Raw genomic sequence first — 18,556 nt, 5'->3', positions numbered from 1 at the left:
CCTTTATCCCACTGCATCATTGCTGATTTGCTTGTGTCTTTCCCACCAGACTCTGATGTCTGTGAAGTAGAGACCTATGTGATTTTATATTAGGAGTGCATTGTTGTTGTTTAATTTCTAAGTGGCATTGAACTCTTTGAGGCCCTATATACTATAGCCCACCAGGCTCTTCTGTCCATGGGATTTCCCAGGCAAGAATACTAGAGTGGGTTGTCATTTCCTTCTCCAGAGGATCTTCCTGACCCAGGGATGGAGCCCACATCTCCTGCATTGGCAGGTGGATTCATTACCACTGAGCCACCCAGGAAGCCCCATGAGGGCCTTAGCAGCCTCCAAAGAATGCAACTTTTATAGTTAAAATTCACACTAATTTAGTAAGGCAGAGCTATTCTCAATTCATTGTTGAGAATGAGTTCAGAAAAGTTGCATTATTAATAAACCAGGACTAAAGCATGGGTCTTCTGACTCATAGTCTGCTCTGCCATTCTGCCTTCAGAGTTCCAGACCTCCTTTCCTCTCCATGGTCATGTTCTGTATGAAGTGTTGGTTATATGTGGTGGGGTTGCAGTTTTGATTCATGTTAGAACTTTTCTGGGCCAAGAAAATATCTATCCATACAGTAACTATTACAAATCTATTAAGAATTAGAACTTAAAACAGAATTTTAAAAAAGATATATTAATTATTTTAACAATAGCATAAACCCAGTGCATAGTAAACATAAGTTACATATTTCTTATGGGAAAAACTATTATCTAAAACAAACATATTAGTTTTTTCAATATCTAAAAAGTTGTCTGAGGAGACTTTACAAATAGCCAAGGAAAGAAGAGAAGTGAAAGGCAAAGGAAAAAGGGAAAGATATATCCAACTGAATACAGAGTTCCAGAGAATAGCAAGGAGAGATAAGAAAGTCTTCTTAAGTGAGCAATGCAAAGAAATAGAGGAAAAAAATAGAATGGGAAAGACTAGAGATCTCTTCAAGAAAAATAGAGATACCAAGGGAACATCTTATGCAAAGATGGGCTCAGTAAAGGATAGAAATGGTATGGACCTAACTGAAGCAGAAGATATTAAGAAGAGGTGGCAAGAATACACAGAAGAACTATACAAAAAAGATCTTCATGACCCAGATAATCATGATGGTGTGATCACTCACCTAAAGCCAGACATCCTGGAATGGGAAGTCAAGTGGGCTTTAGGAAGCATCACTACAAACAAAGCTAGTGGAGGTGATGGAATTCCAGTTGAGCTATTTGAAACCCTAAAAGATGATGGTGTGAAAGCGTTGTACTCACTATGTCAGCAAATTTGGAAAACTCAGCAGTGGCCATAGGACTGGAAAAGGTCATTCCAATCCCAAAGAAAGGCAATGCCAAAGAATGCTCAAACTACTGCACAATTGCACTCATCTCACATGCTAGTAAAGTAATGCTCAAAATTCTCCAAGCCAGGCTTCAGCAATATGTGAAATGTGAACTTCCAGATGTTCAAGCTGGTTTTAGAAAAAAAAGCAAGAGAGTTCCAGAAAAACATCTATTTCTGCTTTATTGACTATGCCAAAGCATTTGACTGTGTGGATCACAATAAACCGTGGAAAATTCTGAAAGAGATGGGAATACCAGACCACCTGACCTGCCTCTTGAGAAACCTACATGCAAGTCAGGAAGCAACAGTTAGAACTGAACATGGAACAACAGACTGGTTCCAAATAGGAAAAGGAGTACGTCAAGGCTGTATATTGTCACCCTGCTTATTTAACTTCTATGCAGAGTACATCATGAGAAACGCTGGGCTGGAAGAAGCACAAGCTGGAATCAAGGTTGCCGGGAGAAATATCAATAAGCTCAGATATGCGGATGACACCACCCTTGTGGCAGAAAGTGGAGAGGACCTAAAAAGCCTCTTGATGAAACTGAAAGAGGAGAGTGAAGAAGTTGGCTTAAAGCTCAACATTCAGAAAACGAAGATCATGGCATCCAGTCCCATCACTTCATGGGAAACAGATGGGGAAACAGTGGAAACAGTGTCAGACTTTATTTTTTTGGGCTCCAAAATCAATGAAGATGGTGATTGCAGCCATTAAATTAAAAGACGCTTACTCCTTGGAAGTAAAGTTATGACCAACCTAGACAGCATATTAAAAAGCAGAGACATTACTTTGCCAACAAAGGTCCATCTAGTCAAGGCTATGGTTTTTCCTGTGGTCATGTATGGATGTGAGAGTTGGACTGTGAAGAAAGCTGAGTGCCGAATAATTGATGCTTTTGAACTGTGGTGCTGGAGAAGACTCTTGAGAGTCCCTTGGACCTCAAGGAGATCCAACCAGTCCATCCTAAAGGAGATCAGTCCTGGGTGTTCATTGGAAGGACTGATGGTGAAGCTGAAACTCCAATACTTTGGCCACTTGATGCAAAGAGTTGACTCATTGGAAAAGACCCTGATGATGGGAGGGTTTGGGGGCAGGAGGAGAAGGGGACTACAGAGGATGAGATGGCTGGATGGTATCACCGATTTGATGGACATGAGTTTGAGTGAACTCCGGGAGTTGGTGATGGACAGGGAGGCCTGGCGTGCTGTGATTCATGGGGTCGCAAAGAGTCGGACACGACTGAGTGACTGAACTGAACTGAAGCAGAGGATATTAAGAAGAGGTGGCAAGAATACACAGAGCTATCTGTGATCAAAATAGATCTTCATGACCCAGAGAACTACAATGATGTGTTCACTCACCTAGAGCCAGATATCCTGGAGCGTGAAGTCAGGTGGCTCTTAGGAAGCTTTACTATGAACAAAGCTAGTGGAGGTGATGGAATTCCAGCTGAGCTGTTTCAGATCCTAAAAGATGATGATGTGGAAGTCCTGCACTCGATATGCCAGCAAATTTGGAAAACTCAGTAGTGGCCACAGGACTGGAAGCGGTCCGTTTTCATTCCAATCCCTAAGAAAGACAATGCCAAAGAATGTTCAGACTACCACACAGTTTTGCTCATTTCACATTGTTGTTCAGTTGCCAAGTTGTATCCAACTCTTTGCAACCCCATGGACTGCAGCATGCCAGGCTTCCCTGTCTTTCACTATCTCCTGGAGTTGCTCAAACTCATGTGCGTTGAGTTGATGATGCCATTCAACCATTTCATCCTCTGTTGCCCTTTCTCCTCCTGCCTTCAGTCTTTCCCAGCTTCAGGGTCTTTTCCAGTGAGTCGGCTTTTCACAAAGGGTGGCCAAAGTGTTGGAGCTTCAGCTTCAGCATCAGTCCTTCCAATGTATATTCAGGATTGATTTCCTTTAGGATTAACTGGTTTGGTCTCCTTTTTGTCCAGGGGACTCTCAAGAGTCTTCTTCAGTTCCACAGTTGGAAAGCATCAGCCTTCTTTCTGGTCCACCTCTCCCATCTGTACTTGACTCCTGGAAAACCATAGCTTTAACTATATGGACCTTTGCTGGCAAAGTGACCTAATTTTTAAGGTCTTAATAATCTGGCTTCAATGATCCAACTGTATTGATTACTTCTCCCCAACATGGATCCTTGTTTAAACAGATGAGTCCCTTTAACATTCTCTTTCAATCTTTTCCTAATGAATCTCACCCACATTGATGTTTTTTCTCCTGTTCCTATTGAATTTACTGTTTGCATCACACATTCAGCATTTTAATATGTACTCAGGCAGTCTATTGGTGCATGAAAAACTTTACTGATTGAATGAATGAAGTATCTTATTTTATAATTATTTTGAACCAATTAAGTATTTTCATTCCATTCATATTGTCAGTTGACTGATCAAACAAGTAAATAAACAAATGCTGATTTGTTTGAGTATGTTTCTATTACTTTTTCTCTTTTTTGGTCTCAGGTATTTTTGGAGTTAATGGAGTCAGAAATACCCCCAGAGTCAGAGAGTTCAGAAAAATTAATATTTTCCTCACCACAAGAAGAAGAGGAAGAAGAAGATGATAGTGAAGAAGAAGAAGAATCCAAAGAAGCAGAGGAAACTGCCACCATTAACCCCCTCTTACCACCTGCTCTCACAGGGGATGTAGAAGGTTTGCAGAAGATTTTTGAGGATCCTGAGAACTCTCACCATGAGCAGGCCATGCAGCTACTCTTGGAGGAAGACATCATTGGGAGAAATTTGTTGTATGCAGCTTGCATGGCTGGGCAAAGTGATGTGATTAGAGCTTTGGCCAAATATGGTGTGAATCTGAATGAGAAAACCACCAGAGGTATTTTGTCTTTTTTCTCTCATCGCTATTACTTATAGCTACCTAAAGATACCATGTATTGTCTTTAAATTTGGATAAATTTGATGTCCCCGCTTTAAATTTTGCATATGTTATGTGTGTGTGTATGTATATATATATGAATGTGTGTATATGCATGTTATTATAGTATAGCTTAGTAATTAAGAATACAGACTTTGATATTTATTAACTGGGTGACTTGGGCAAGTTACCTAATCATTTTGTGTCTCTGTTTCATCTACTAAATGAGGATGATTGTATTTTCTTTATAGGGTTTTCCTTGTAGGTTATGAGGATTAAGTATGATAATATAAAGTTGGTATATAGTAAATGCTCAATAATCTTATTACCTATTTCCTTGGAAGATTTATTCATTTTTATATCCATTATTCAATTAGCTCTTTAAGTTAAGTCACTGTTTTTTTCAGATTGGACCTATAAGACATGGTCATTGTAGAAAATGAAACAGTGGTCTTTAGCAAATAGCAAATATACATTTTCTTCATGCTTAAATGGAACAGTTAAAAAAACTGATCATGTGTTAGACCATAAAGGAAGTGTCAACAATTATCAAATAAACTATAGCATGCAGTCTGTGGTCTCTGACCACAGTAAAATAAAATTAGAAAATAGTGACAAAAAAGATAACTCAAAATCCCTATAATTTTGGAAACAGGAACATACTTTCAATTATGTTGAAATATTATTATACTTTCTGTCTTGGTGACAGAAAATATAATAGAAATTATGAAATATTTAGGTGGCAACAGGATTGCTATGTCAGACCCTGTGAAATAAAACTAAAATTAAAATTCTAGTTTAATGCATATATTAGAATAAAAAATATTGAAAATTAGAAAGCAAAGTATTTAACTCAAGGAGTTAGAAAAATAACAACTGAAAATCCAAAGAAACAAGAAGATAAATAATAGAGTAAAATAATGACATTGAAAATAAAGAAACAATAGAGAGGGAATTCCCTGTCAGTCCAGTGGTTTGGAGTCCACCTTGCACTGCAGGGTGCCAGGTTTGATCCCTGGTGGACTGAGATTCCTGATCTGTAAGCTGCACAGTGCAGCCAAAACAAACAAGCAAACAAACAAACACAATAAAGAGAATCAACAAAACCAAAATCTGGTTTAGTGAAAAAAAGTTGAAAAAACATTTGATAATATTGATAATTTTTGATATGTGATATTATAAGAAGGAGAGAGTGTAAATAATATTTGGAATTTTAAAATGAAGCATTCACACAGGAAAAGATAAGATTTAAAAAATTATTAGAAAATACAATAACTAACTTCATGATAATACATTTGAAAACATGGATGAAATGGACAGTTTCTTCAATAAAATATATATTATCAAAATTGAGTCAAGAAAAAAAATAGAAACTTGATTAGATCTATGATTATTTTAAAAAATTGAATAAGTAATCAGAATCTGCCTGATTCTCCCACCCTTTCCAATTCCTAACTCAAATGTTTTAAAAGATATGGTTTACTACCCTTATAAGGAAGAAATAATCTCTAGCTTATACAGATTTTCCATAGAATATAAAGAGAGTTGGACAACTGCTTATTTTATGAAATAACTTTTATAGCAAAACTAGTTAAGGACAAGCATTAGAAAGGAAAATTATAGGCCAATCATTTAATAACACAGATGCAAGCATCTTAAAATATTAACAAATTGAATCTAATGTTGTGTGTTGAAGCATTTATTGGACTAGCTTGGGTTTATCCCATTTATGCAAGAATTTGCTTTTTTAAAAAAGAATTATCTATCAATTTTGGCTGCACTGGGTCTTTGTTGCTGCTCGAGTGCTTGTGGAGAGTGGGGGCTCTTCTCTCGCTGTGGTGCATGGGCTTCTCAATGCAGCGGTTCTCTTGTTTTGGAGCACAGGCTCTAGGTGTTCTGGCTTCAGTAGTTGTGGCTCCTGGGCTCTAGAGCGCAGGCTCAGAAGTTGTGGTGCATGGGCTTAGTTGCTCCGCAGCATGTGGGATCTTCCTGGAGTAGGGATCAAACCTGTGTCCCCTGCATTGGCAGGCAGATTCTCAACCACTGGGCCACCAGGGAAACCTCAAGGATGGCTTTAACATTAGAAAAATTGTTAGTATAATTCACTACACTAAAAGATTATATAAACAAAACCACCTGATCATCTCAATAGATGTAGAAAAGTCTTTTGGAAGAAAATGTAGCATTCATTCATGATGAAAGCTTTTGGGTAAATAGGAACAGAAGAAGCCTTTCTTAAGGCTGTGGAAAACTTGTAGCAAAATTTATCTAATATCGAATTTTAAACTATTTAACTTGGGCAAGTTATATAACCTTTCCATGCTACAGTTTCTTCATCCATAAAAATGGAACTAATAGTAATATCTAATATTACATCCATAAAAATGGGACTAATAGTAATGTCTGAAAATCATACTATATAAAAGAAAATGAGAGCCCTAAATCAAATATCTGATAGTGTACCTCCAGCACTCCAGGGAGAGGGTGCTCTGACTAACTGATATGGGTATTGCCATCCTCTTGTTAGGTATTTTCCAGTGTGTGAAGATAGGTGTAGTCTTTTGATTTTGATGATGTACTCTAAGATAATCCATATCTTCATTCTGATTTCATGCTTACCATGAAATCTTCTCCGTTAGCAGAAGTTGAAGGTGCATCCTGCTTTTTTCTTGCTGCTTATAGTAAAATGCCAGAGGAGACAGAGAAATTGAGAGAAGAATCACTAAATTAAAAGGAACCAGGACTTAGATGATATATGATGTTCTGGGAAATTGTAAGCCTGTTTGCCATTTCAATGATTTTGTAATGAAATGTTTGCATGAACTGGCTAACCTAATTGTACCAGTCAACTTGGTGATTATTACTTCAGTTCAGTTCAGTCACTTAGTCCTGTCCGACTCTTTGCAACCCCATGGACCGCAGCAGGCCAGGCCTCCCTGTCCATCACCAACTCCCGGAGTTTACTCAAACTCATGTCCATTGAGTCTGTGATGCCATCCAACCATCTCATCCTCTCTTGTCCCCTTCTCCTTCTGCCTTCAGTCTTTTCCAGCATCAGAGTCTTTTCAAATGAGTCAGCTCTTCACATCAGGTGGCCAAAGTATTGGAGTTTCAGCTTCAGCATCATTCCTTCCAATGAATATTCAGGACTGATTTCCTTTAGGGTTGACTGGTTGGATCTCCTTGCAGTCTGAGGGACTCTCAAGAGTCTTCTCCAACACCACAGTTCAAAAGCATCAATTCTTCTGCACTCAGCTTTCTTTATAGTCCAACTCTCACATCCATACATGACCACAGGAAAAACCATAGCCTTGACTAGACGAACCTTTGTTGGCAAAGTAATGTCTCTGCTTTTGAATATGCTATCCATCTAGGCAGGGGCTTTGGAGCCCCCCAAAATAAAGTCAGCCACTGTTTCCACTGTTTCCCCATCTATTTGCCATGAAGTGATGGGACCAGATGCCATGATCTTAGTTTTCTGAATGTTGAGCTTTAAGGCAACTTTTTTACTCTCCTCTTTCACTTTCATCAAGAGGCTCTTTAGTTCTTCACTATCTGCCATAATGGTGGTATCATCTGCATATCTGAGGTTATTGATATTTCCTCCAGCAATCTTGATTCCAGCTTGTGCTTCATCCAGTCCAGCATGTCTCATGATGTACTCTGCATATAAATTAAATAAGCAGGGTGACAATATACAGCCTTGATGTACTCCTTTTGCTATTTGGAACCAGTCTGTTGTTCCATGTCCAGTTCTAACTGTTACTTCATTTCAGTTCAGTTCAGTCACTCAGTCGTGTCCGACTCTTTGCGACCCCATGAATCACAGCACGCCAGGCCTCCCTGTCCATCACTAACTCCTGGAGTTCACTCAAACTCATGTCCATCGAGTCGGTGATACCATCCAGCCATCTCATCCTCTGTAGTCCCCTTCTCCTCCTGCCCCCAAACCCTCCCATCATTAGGGTCTTTTCCAATGAGTCAACTCTTTGCATCAGGTGGCCAAAGTATTGGAGTTTCAGCTTCACCATCAGTCCTTCCAATGAACACCCAGGACTGATCTCCTTTAGGATGGACTGGTTCGATCTCCTTGCAGTCCAAGGGACTCTCAAGAGTCTTCTCCAACACCACAGTTCAAAAGCATCAATTCTTCAGCGCTCAGTTTTCTTCACAGTCCAACTTTCACATCCAGACATGACCACTGGAAAAACCATAGCCTTGACTAGATGGACCTTTGTTGGCAAAGTAATATTGCTGCTTTTCAATATGCTATCTAGTGTAATGTCTCTGCTTTTCAGTATGCTGTCTAGGTTGGTCATAACTTTTATTCCAAGGAGTAAGCGATTTTAATTTCATGGCTGCAGTCACCATCTGCAGTGATTTTGGAGCCCCCCAAAATAAAGTCTGACACTGTTTCCACTGTTTCCCCATCTATTTGCCATGAAGTGATGGGACCAGATGCCATGATCTTCGTTTTCTGAATGTTGAGCTTTAAGCCAACTTTTTCACTCTCCTCTTTCACTTTCATCAAGAGGCTTTTTAGTTCCTCTTCACTTTCTGCCGTAAGGGTGGTGTCACCTGCATATCTGAGGTTATTGATAATTCTCCCGGCAATCTTGATTCCAGCTTGTGCTTCCTTCCAGCCCAGTGTAAATAATGAATTACATTACAGTTTTTCAGTAAATTTCTTGTTTGGTTGGTATTGATTCAGCTCTCATGAGCTTGTTTACATGGGAGAACAGATCAGTGCAAAGATTTTTTTTTTTGTCAAAACATTTGAGTTCTATTCTCAGGAAATTTCAATTATATAGTACAGTTATTAACTATAGTCATTGTGTTATATATTAGGTCCTGGGATCTTTTCCTCTTCTAACTGAAGTTTTTACCTTTTTTCCAATCTCTCCCTATTTCCCCTATTCTTCAAGCCCCTGGTACCACTTTTCTACTCTATTTCTATGGGTTTAATTTTTTATTTTATATTTCCCCACATAAGTGATACCATGAGTATTTGGCTTTTCCTCTCTGACTTATTTCACTTTGAATAATGCCCTTCAGGTTCATTCATGTTGTTACAAATGATAGAATTTTCCTTTTTTAAGAATCTGTGAACACTATTGATTTTTGCAACATAAAGAAGCCATTGGCCTAAAATTAAGGGACTTTTGGGTGAAGAACTGTGGTAGATATCTCTTTAAGAAGATGTATGCCATTTATTTGTGGATGATTCTCAGAGATAACATTTGTATTCAGGATTTCCTTTCCTTTTAAATATTGGAGAATTGGACAATTTTGATTCAAAGGAAGGATGAAACAGTTCTTACAGTTTCATCTCTTTGATCTGAAGGAAGAAGGGTGAAACAGTTCTTACAGTTTTAGCTCTTTGATCCAAAAGAAGGAGGGTGAAGCTCTCTGTACTACTGACTTCTGGACTGTTGGGAAGTGCCTTGTTTTCTGTTTGAGCCAAGGACATTTGTGTGCAGTTTGTAGGTTACTGATGGAACCACCTTTGGTTCTGGTAAGGCTTTGGTTTCTCAACCTGGCCACACTCAAACAAGCATGATTGAAACTGAATACTGTTTTAAACTCGGCCTTTCCCTACAATCAGTAAATATTTGTTAAAGTGAAGAAATAGCCAGGTCTTGAGCTGGGAACTGGGGATAGAAAGATGAATGAATTCCGCAACCTTGATCAAGTTCACAGTTAGCAGAAAACAGATGTGTAAATAGATGATATATGATGAGACAAGGTACAGTGATAGCTCAGAGGAGAGGTCAATCAGATTTACCTGAAAGTGCTGGACATGGTCAAGGAATGCTTTATAGAAGAGGCAATATGTTGAGCTTTTTTTTGGCTGCACCACGTAGCACTTGGGATCTTAATTCCCTTACCACGGATTGAACCCATGTCCCCTGCAGTGGAAGTGTGGAGTCTTAACCACTGGACCACCAAGGAAGTCTAATATATAGAATCTTGAATAATGACCAAGAGTTTATCAGACAAAGGAAGTTGAAGGATAAGGTGTGGCAGGTGGCAGTAGCTGCAGTATCAGATAGTAACTGCAATAGCAGATTTTAGTGTTAAAATATTTTTGCTATCCTGGTGTATTTACCCAGTATTTTAGGTGATGAAATACTGGCCTTTTTATAGGTATAATAGTTTTATTTGGTATTTTAAACATATGAAATTAGAGTCATTTTTGGATTGAGAAAAATTTCAATGATTTAATTGCTCAGTGTATATAAAAAGACAAACTGAAGATTACAAATGTAGATGGTCCATATTGTGGTATTGCAAATTCTATTGTAAGAATAATTCTTGAGTTCACAAGCCTCCCAAACCAGTAGAATGTGAATCTCACAGCTTTGAAATTGATAAGGAAACTGAAATGGACTCTCTCTCTTTTTATGTGGAAACTAAAAAAGACAAATATGAACCATCAGTGTTTTCTTTGGAGAAAATGATTACAGCCTACTCTCAATAGAAAGATTGCAATTCTATTAAAAAAGCAAAAAACAGTTCGGACATATCTCTGTCTTTTAAAATTAGAAATGAGATAATTTGAAGGAAAGTGTTTGGTGTTGGTTTATAACTACTTTCAACTAATGTTGAGTGAGAAAAACTTTAATAGCTGAAAAAATTTGCATAGAAATGTCCTGTTGAAACCATTGACCCACTTAAAAAATAAAATAATGTTTTATTTGTGATTTTCATGATTATAGTTTTTCATTTTTAATAGTATTTGCTTTTTATTTATTTTTTTTAATTTTATTTTATTTTTAAACTTTACATAACTGTATTAGTTTTGCCAAATATCAAAATGAATCCGCCACAGGTATACATGTGTTCCCCATCCTGAACCGTCCTCCCTCCTCCCTCCTCCCTCCTCCCTCCCCATTCCATCCCTCTGCTTTTTAATCTTTAATTTTTATTAGTTTTATCTGACAGTTTATATTGCTAATAGAATGACAGTATATACTTAACATTTGTTTGATAGTTATGCTTTTATCTGATATTTTATGTTTATATATTTTTGTATTTAAAATGTATAAGTCTTGGACTTCCTTGGTAGCTCAGTGGATAAGAATTCACCTTGCAATGCAGGGGACATGGTTCGATTCCTGGTCTGGGAAGATTCCACATGCCATGAAGTAGCTAAGCCTGTGGGTCACAACTACTGAGCCTGAACTCTAGAGCCTACAAGCCACAACTGCTGAAACCTGTGCACCTAAAGCCTGTGCTCTGCAATAAGAAAAGCCCCTGCAATGAGAAGCCTGCACATAGCAAGAGTACTCCCTGCTCACTGCAACTAGAGAAAGCTCATGCAAAGACCCAAGGCAGCCAAGAATAAAAATAAATTAATTTAAAAAAGTGAACAAAAAATTAAAATGGGTATTAGTTTCACTAATTTAAAAAATGAATTCTGAACTCAGTTTTACAAATACTGGTATTAATGCTAAATAAATATAAAATTTATACTTAAAAAATTTCTCAGACAGAAAAAACCAGCATATGCAAAATTATAGAGGCATGAAACAATATGATTTGGAGAATTCAGAGTCTGGTACTGCTGGTGGTAGGCTGCTGCTGCTGCTAAGTCGCTTCAGTCGTGTCCGACTCTGTGCGACCCCATAGATGGCAGCCCACCAGGCTCCGTTATCCCTGGGATTCTCCAGGCAAGAACACTGGAGTGGGTTGCCATTTCCTTCTCCAATGCGTGAAAGTGAAAAGTGAAAGCGAAGTCGCTCAGTCGTGTCCGACTCTTTGCGACCCCATGGACTACAGCCTATCAGGCTCCTCCATCCATGGGATTTTCCAGGCAAGAGTACTGGGGTGGGGTGCCAGCAGGTTGTGAAAAATATTTTAGCTAAGTGAGTATTTTGCTCCATGGCCTATTACTTGTTTGTGACTATCATCATCTCAATTTTGGGATTTTGACCTTATCAATGACCTTCCTCAATTTAAGCAACCTTGAGAAAAGTTCTTATCCTCTCTGTGCTTTTTTTTTAATCTATAAATGAGAACAATACTACTTTGTACATCATAGGACTGTAGAGAGGATTAAATGAATTGATACTTGTGGAGCACACAGAACAGTGCCTGTATAGAGAAGAAGATTGCTTTTCCTCTTGTCTGATCTTTTGCCTTGCTGTGAACTGCATGCTCAGTTGACTCTATTTAGTAACCAGTAGTGCAGCAGTCTTCCATGTTGGAGAAGGCAATGGCACCCCACTTCAGTACTCATGCCTGGAAAATCCCATGGGTGGAGGAGCCTGGTAGGCTGCAGTCCATGGAGTTGCGAAGAGTCGGATACGACTGAGCGAGTTCACTTTCACTTTTCACTTTCATGCATTGGAGAAGGAAATGGCAACCCACTCCAGTGTTCTTGCCTGGAGAATCCCAGGGACAGGGGAGCCTGGTGGGCTGCCGTCTCTGGGGTCACACAGAGTCGGACATGACTGAAGTGACTTAGCAGCAGCAGCAACAGCAGCAGCAGTCTTCCATGTCGGAGAAGGCAATGGGAACCCGCTCCAGTACTCTTGCCTGGAAAATCCCATGAACGGAGGAGCCTGGTGGGCTGCAGTCCGTGGGGTCGCTAAGAGTCGGACAAGACTGAGCAACTTCACTTTCACGTATTGGAGAAGGAAATGGCAAGCCACTCCAGTGTTCTTGCCTGGAGAATCCCAGGGATGGCAGAGCTTGGTGGGCTGCCGTCTATGGGATAGCACAGAGTCGGACACTACTGTAGTGACTTAGCAGCAGCAGTCTTCCATGTAGAGATTATTTTTCTCTTGGAACCAATTCTGATTTTTTGGTATTCCATTTATGGTCCCTTTCTTCCTGCTGAGATTTCTATGCCTCGCTTCTGGGTTCAATTATTCATTGCCAATATCATGGGAGAACTTTAGGAAAATCCCCCCTCTTGTCTGGATGCTTTCGAAATCATCTTATTTAAATGTTCTTCTTCTGGGAAGGCTATGGAATTAATGTAGTACAAAGATCTGTGTGTTTCCTTCTAGAAAACACACCGTCTCCCACAAGGGGGAAAAAAACCACATATGAAGATTTCAAATTCTTTGGCAAAAGCCTCTCTGTGTTTAGAAATCATGTTTTCTTATTTTTAAACTATGTATATTAAAAAATAGGAAAAATTTTAGATGTTACCTCTGGCCTTTTTTGTGTGTGTGTGTGCTATTGGCCTAAAACATTGTATTTAATAGTAACTTCAGCCCTGAGAAAAGCAATGTAAGGACCGAGAATATCTCATTTGAAATGGCCTCCTGCTCATGCTATCGTGGTGTCTTTTCCATAGATGGTGTCCCCTTTCCCAACAAATCAGGGGCCGCGGGCCATTTGGCTGAAGAAATACATCTTCGGGAAGGTGATATCTGGGTATTTCTTGGCTCCCAGTTTTGTGGGGTAGTTGCCTCAGTAAATCTAAGAAATAACTTTCTAATTTGATAGCTCACAATTTCAGTTTTAATTCAAATGATTAATTTCCAAATCAAAGGCATGCTACTGCTACTGCTAAGTCGCTTCAGTCGTGTCCGACTCTGTGCGACCCCATAGGCGGCAGCCCACCAGGCTCCCCCATCCCTGGGATTCTCCAGGTAAGAACACTAGAGTGGGTTGCCATTTCCTTCTCCAATGCATGAAAGTGAAAAGTGAAAGTGAAGTCGCTCAGTCGTATCCTGCACTTAGCGACCCCATGGACTGCAGCCCACCAGGCTCCTCCGTCCATGGGATTTTCCAGGCAAGAGTACTGGAATGGGTTGCCATTGCCTTCTCCAGGGGATCTTCCTAATCAAGGTATCGAATCCAGGTCTCCTGCATTGCAGGCAGATTCCCTACCATTTGAGCCACCAGGGAAGACAGAGGATAATACTTGGCCTGTAGTAATTGTTCAACACCTGATTACCATTATTATCTTCTACTCTGTAGAAGAGCCTGAAACAATGTAGTCTTTTTAACCTGACCATCCTCATTGTGTTTGTTAGGTTACACACTCTTACACTGTGCTGCAGCCTGGGGTCGATTGGAAACTTTGAAAGCACTGGTGGAACTGGATGTTGATATAGAAGCTCTGAACTTCCGGAAGGAGAGAGCTCGAGATGTTGCTGCTCGATATTCCCAGGCTGAGTGTGTTGAGTTCCTGGATTGGGCAGGTAAGGAAGCTTACAAGGTAGTAGTAGCAAACTGACTGCTGGGTTCCCTCCTGTAAGTTCAGAGTTACAGGCTGTGTCACTAACAAAGCAGAGAGGTGATTAACATTTTCACCTAACCAAATGAAGTGAATTAAATAATCACTTTATTAGGATTTTTATTTGTAGACATAACCGTAGTCACCGTTGGTGATAATATATCAAATCTGCCTTTTTTTTTTTGCTATTGGCCTAAAACATTGTATTTAGTAGAAACTATATTCAAAGCTGGTTGATTTACCACCTTCTAACAATTTCTCCAATAATCTTCTATAATAATGTATATATAATATACATACATGGTTCAAGGCCATTTTCTGAGAGACCTCAGCAGAGTGGACCATTCCTTAAATGTTTAAAAGAAAAGCATACTTGAGGAATATGTTTGATTCCCCAAGTAGAAACAGTTGTAATAATTTAAAATGGTTTGCTGTGCAGAATTAATCCGTGGTGTTAGAAGTCTGAAGAGCAGGTTTCATTATGGCATGAGGGAGGGTACTTCTGGGGCATAATACTCTTTTTTCTTAATTTGGTGACTGCTAACGTGGTGTGCTCATTTGTGAAAATTCATTGAGCTGTACCCTTGTAAATTTTGCACTTTTCTGTATGTGTTTTGTGCTTTAATCAAAGGTCAAAAAACTATGTACTATTTTGAGTTTTACTGTTTTTCTTACAATATTTCCTTAACCTGTAGAATAGAGCTTAGAGATTTCAGGAAGATACACCTGTGTAATTATGTATGTGACAAACATTGGTTATAAAACTAGTACCAAGGACATTCATGGCATTCATTTTATGTAGTTCTCTGCATTTGTGTTTCTAGGACTACAAGCACAACATTGTTGTGGTACATAGATTGTTCCTGCTCTCTGGACATTTGTTATATGTGGGGTGATAAACTATTGATGCATCCTACAGTTAAATAACAATATCAGAAAGACTATAATTAAGAGTTAAAATTGGCAGAGCAGATGGGTCATGCTATGGGGTGGTCAGAGAACATGAAGTCAGAGTATGGTGGAGTTGAGATGGGCCTTGAAGAAATGGTGGGATTTGTATACACAGACTGAGGAGAAAGGGTATGAGCAAAACCTTATGACTGAAAGTGACATGTTGGGGAACCAGTGATGAGCTTGCCTTACTGGAAGAGCAAGTCAATATAATTTACACAAGCAGGCTACAGCACAGGCAGGTTACTAAAAGAGAAGTAAGTACATGGGCTCTTGAATCAAACTGCTTGAGTTGAAATACTGGTATCTCTACTTGAAACCTATGTGACCTTGTGCAAGATACTTAAATTCTTTATACTTCAGTCTTAATTTCCAGAAAAGGGGGCCCATAATAGTCCTTATCTCTTGGAGGAGTTGTGAGAATGAGATGAGATGCTATAAACCATGTCTTAGCACAGTGCCTGTTGGGTGATCACACTTTAAGTATGATGCTGCTATTATTCCAGTCAGATTTTACCTCCAAATGTCAGGCTAAGGTGTTTACATTTCATTTTTGTAGCCACTGGGAGCCATTGGAAGATTTTATGTAGAAGAGGAAGAGGATTAAAGTGATATTTAGGAAGAATCATATGGCAGCCTTAAGGAGTTGTTTATCAGTAAAATAAAAAGGGAACTGGGAGGATTAATAGAAGTAAGGAAATTGAGGGAAGATAACATATTTGGGAAGAAAAAGATGAGTTATACTTTGTAGATTATTTGGTATATAATTGTCCACTTGCACTAAATATTTTTGAGGGGCCATATTTCTGTCAGTTACCTTCAGTTTTATGATCAGATGCATAAGCAAAAAGAAAATAGCAAAAAATTTAATTGATCTCCTCATGAATAGTTCTAGGTGAAATTCACATTCATGCATGCTAAGTTGCTTCACTTGTCTCCAACTCTTTGCCACCCTGTGGACTGTAACTGCCAGGCTCCTCTGTCATTGCGATTCTCCAGGCAAGAATACTGGAGTGGGTTGCCATGACCTCCTCCAGGGGATCTTCCTGACCCAGGGATTGAACCCATGTCTCTTATGTCTTCTGAATTGGCAGGTGGGTTCTTTATTACTAGCACCACCTACTGCTGCTAAGTCACTTCAGTCGTGTCCGACTCTGTGCGACCCCATAGATGGCAGCCCACCAGGCTTCCCCGTCCCTGGGATTCTCCAGGCAAGAACACCGGAGTGGGCTGCCATTTCCTTCTCCAGTGCAAGAAAGCGAAAAGTGGAAGTGAAGTCGCTCAGTCGTGTCCGATTCTTAGCGACCCCATGAACTGCAGCCCACCAGGCTCCTCCGTCCATGGGATTTTCCAGGCAAGAGTACTGGAGTGGGGTGACCTGGGAAGCCTAAATTCACATTATATAATTTTTATTTATTTATTTTAAAAATTAATTTATTTGGAGGCTAATTACTTTACAATATTGTAGTGGTTTTTGCCATACATTGACATGAATCAGCCATGGGTGTACATATGTTCCCCATCCTGAACCCCCCTCCCACTTCCCTCCCCATCCCATCCCTCAGGGTCATCCTAGTGCTCTGGCCCTGAGCACTCTGTCTCATGCATCAAACCTGGACTGGCAATCTACCAAAATTCACATTATATAATTTAAAATCCAGTTTTGAAGAATGACCCATGGTACTTAAAAAAATACAATCCAGGAACAAACTTTGCTGTAACTTTTCTGAAAGTTGGGGCTTATGAGCGTAGATTTCATTGGTTTTTGTCACTGAGCGGAAGTCCACGGGCCCAACATGCAGTGAGACCAAACAATACCAAAACGTGAGTCTGGAGCAGAGAAAGGTTTAATGGAAGTCCATATAAGTAGATGGGTGGCTCATGCCTTAAAAAACCCGGGAGCTACCTGAAAGCTCTCAGCAAAGCCCTTTTATAGGAAAGGCGAAGGAGGGGGCGTGGTTAGTTGTTGCAGACTTCTTGGTGTCAGATCCTTTATTCTTGAGGTCAGGTCACAGCTAGGTAAAACTCTACCAAAGCAAATGTTATTCTCTATTCTACAAGAAAGGCCAAAGTCCCGATCCTCAACTTTTGCCCTCTAAGATCCAGGCCCTGGCTAAGAGGAGTGGTCACTGCATGGGCCAGTAACCCTACCCAGGAGTGTTCATCCAGCACCCAGTCTGGGTCCTCCTGCCAGTGCTCAGGTCCAGCTGAGGAGTCAGATCTCAGCGGGTGGCACCCTCAGGGCCAGGTCCCCAGATCCCACCCAGCTGTCATCACTGTGGGAGCTAGGTGCCTAGGACCAACTGGCCCTCAGTCTGCCCAAATGGGGGCCAGGTCCCATGGACTACGACCTGTGGAGACCACCACCCTTAGGTTGGAGAAATAGGGATGGGTCAGCAGCTGCTTCAAGGCCTGAGCCTGGCCAGTGGGCGCTGTGGGGAGGGCTCTGGAGCTCTGCAGGACGCAGCCCTCAGCCTGTACCTGGACCCCCCAGCTCACCAGCTTGAGGTTGGAGGGCCTGGAGGGCCTGGAGGGCCCCGAGGAGGAGGCTGCAGTCTGCCTCACACAGCACACTGTGCCCTGAGGACCACTGTGTGCCCTTCCCACCCAATTTCAGTTTCCTTCTCACTAATGTCCATCTGTTTAGTTTGGGTCCTTACCTGATGCTGGGAAGGATTGAGGGCAGGAGGAGAAGGGGACGACAGAGGATAAGATGGTTGGATGGCATCACTGACACAATGGACATGGGTTTGGGTGGACTCCAGGAGTTGGTGATGGACAGGAAGGCCTGGCATGCTGCGGTTCATGGGGTCGCAAAGAGTCAGACACGACTGAGCAACTGAACTGAACTGAACTTACAGTCTTGGAAGAATTAGACCTACCATTTCCTAGTAATGAAGATAAAAGACTATAATGTTATAAACTAGTGTTCTGTTTCCAGATCAGTGATGAAATTGTAAGGATTCATGGTAATGTAGCTGTGGAGTGTCAAAAATGCTCACTACTCAACATAAAGTTAAACATTTGTTTAATTAAGACTTAACAAGAATATAAACCACTTCCATTTCTTGCTCTAATGATCAGAGTAGGAGTCACCTGGAGAGGTTTACAGGGTTGAGGACTCCCTACCCCAGAGACTCCTCC

General features: G+C 40.3%; 1 protein-coding gene across 2 annotated transcripts in view; it reads left to right on the top strand.

Annotated features, from left to right (window-relative positions):
* ANKRD45 (ankyrin repeat domain 45) overlaps nt 1-18,556 on the top strand; it is a 51,104-nt gene that overhangs the window by 634 nt on the left and 31,914 nt on the right. For both annotated transcript variants that reach the window (XM_055582688.1, XM_055582687.1), the window contains exons 2-3: nt 3,855-4,224; nt 14,259-14,426. In XM_055582688.1, coding sequence (XP_055438663.1) covers nt 3,870-4,224; nt 14,259-14,426 — 523 coding nt within the window. In that variant the 5' untranslated portion in view covers nt 3,855-3,869. The remainder of the gene's footprint in view (nt 1-3,854; nt 4,225-14,258; nt 14,427-18,556) is intronic.

Source organism: Bubalus kerabau, chromosome 5 (genome assembly GCF_029407905.1).
Source record: "Bubalus kerabau isolate K-KA32 ecotype Philippines breed swamp buffalo chromosome 5, PCC_UOA_SB_1v2, whole genome shotgun sequence".
NCBI lineage: Eukaryota > Metazoa > Chordata > Mammalia > Artiodactyla > Bovidae > Bubalus > Bubalus kerabau.
This window is presented reverse-complemented; position numbering and strand designations above follow the sequence as displayed.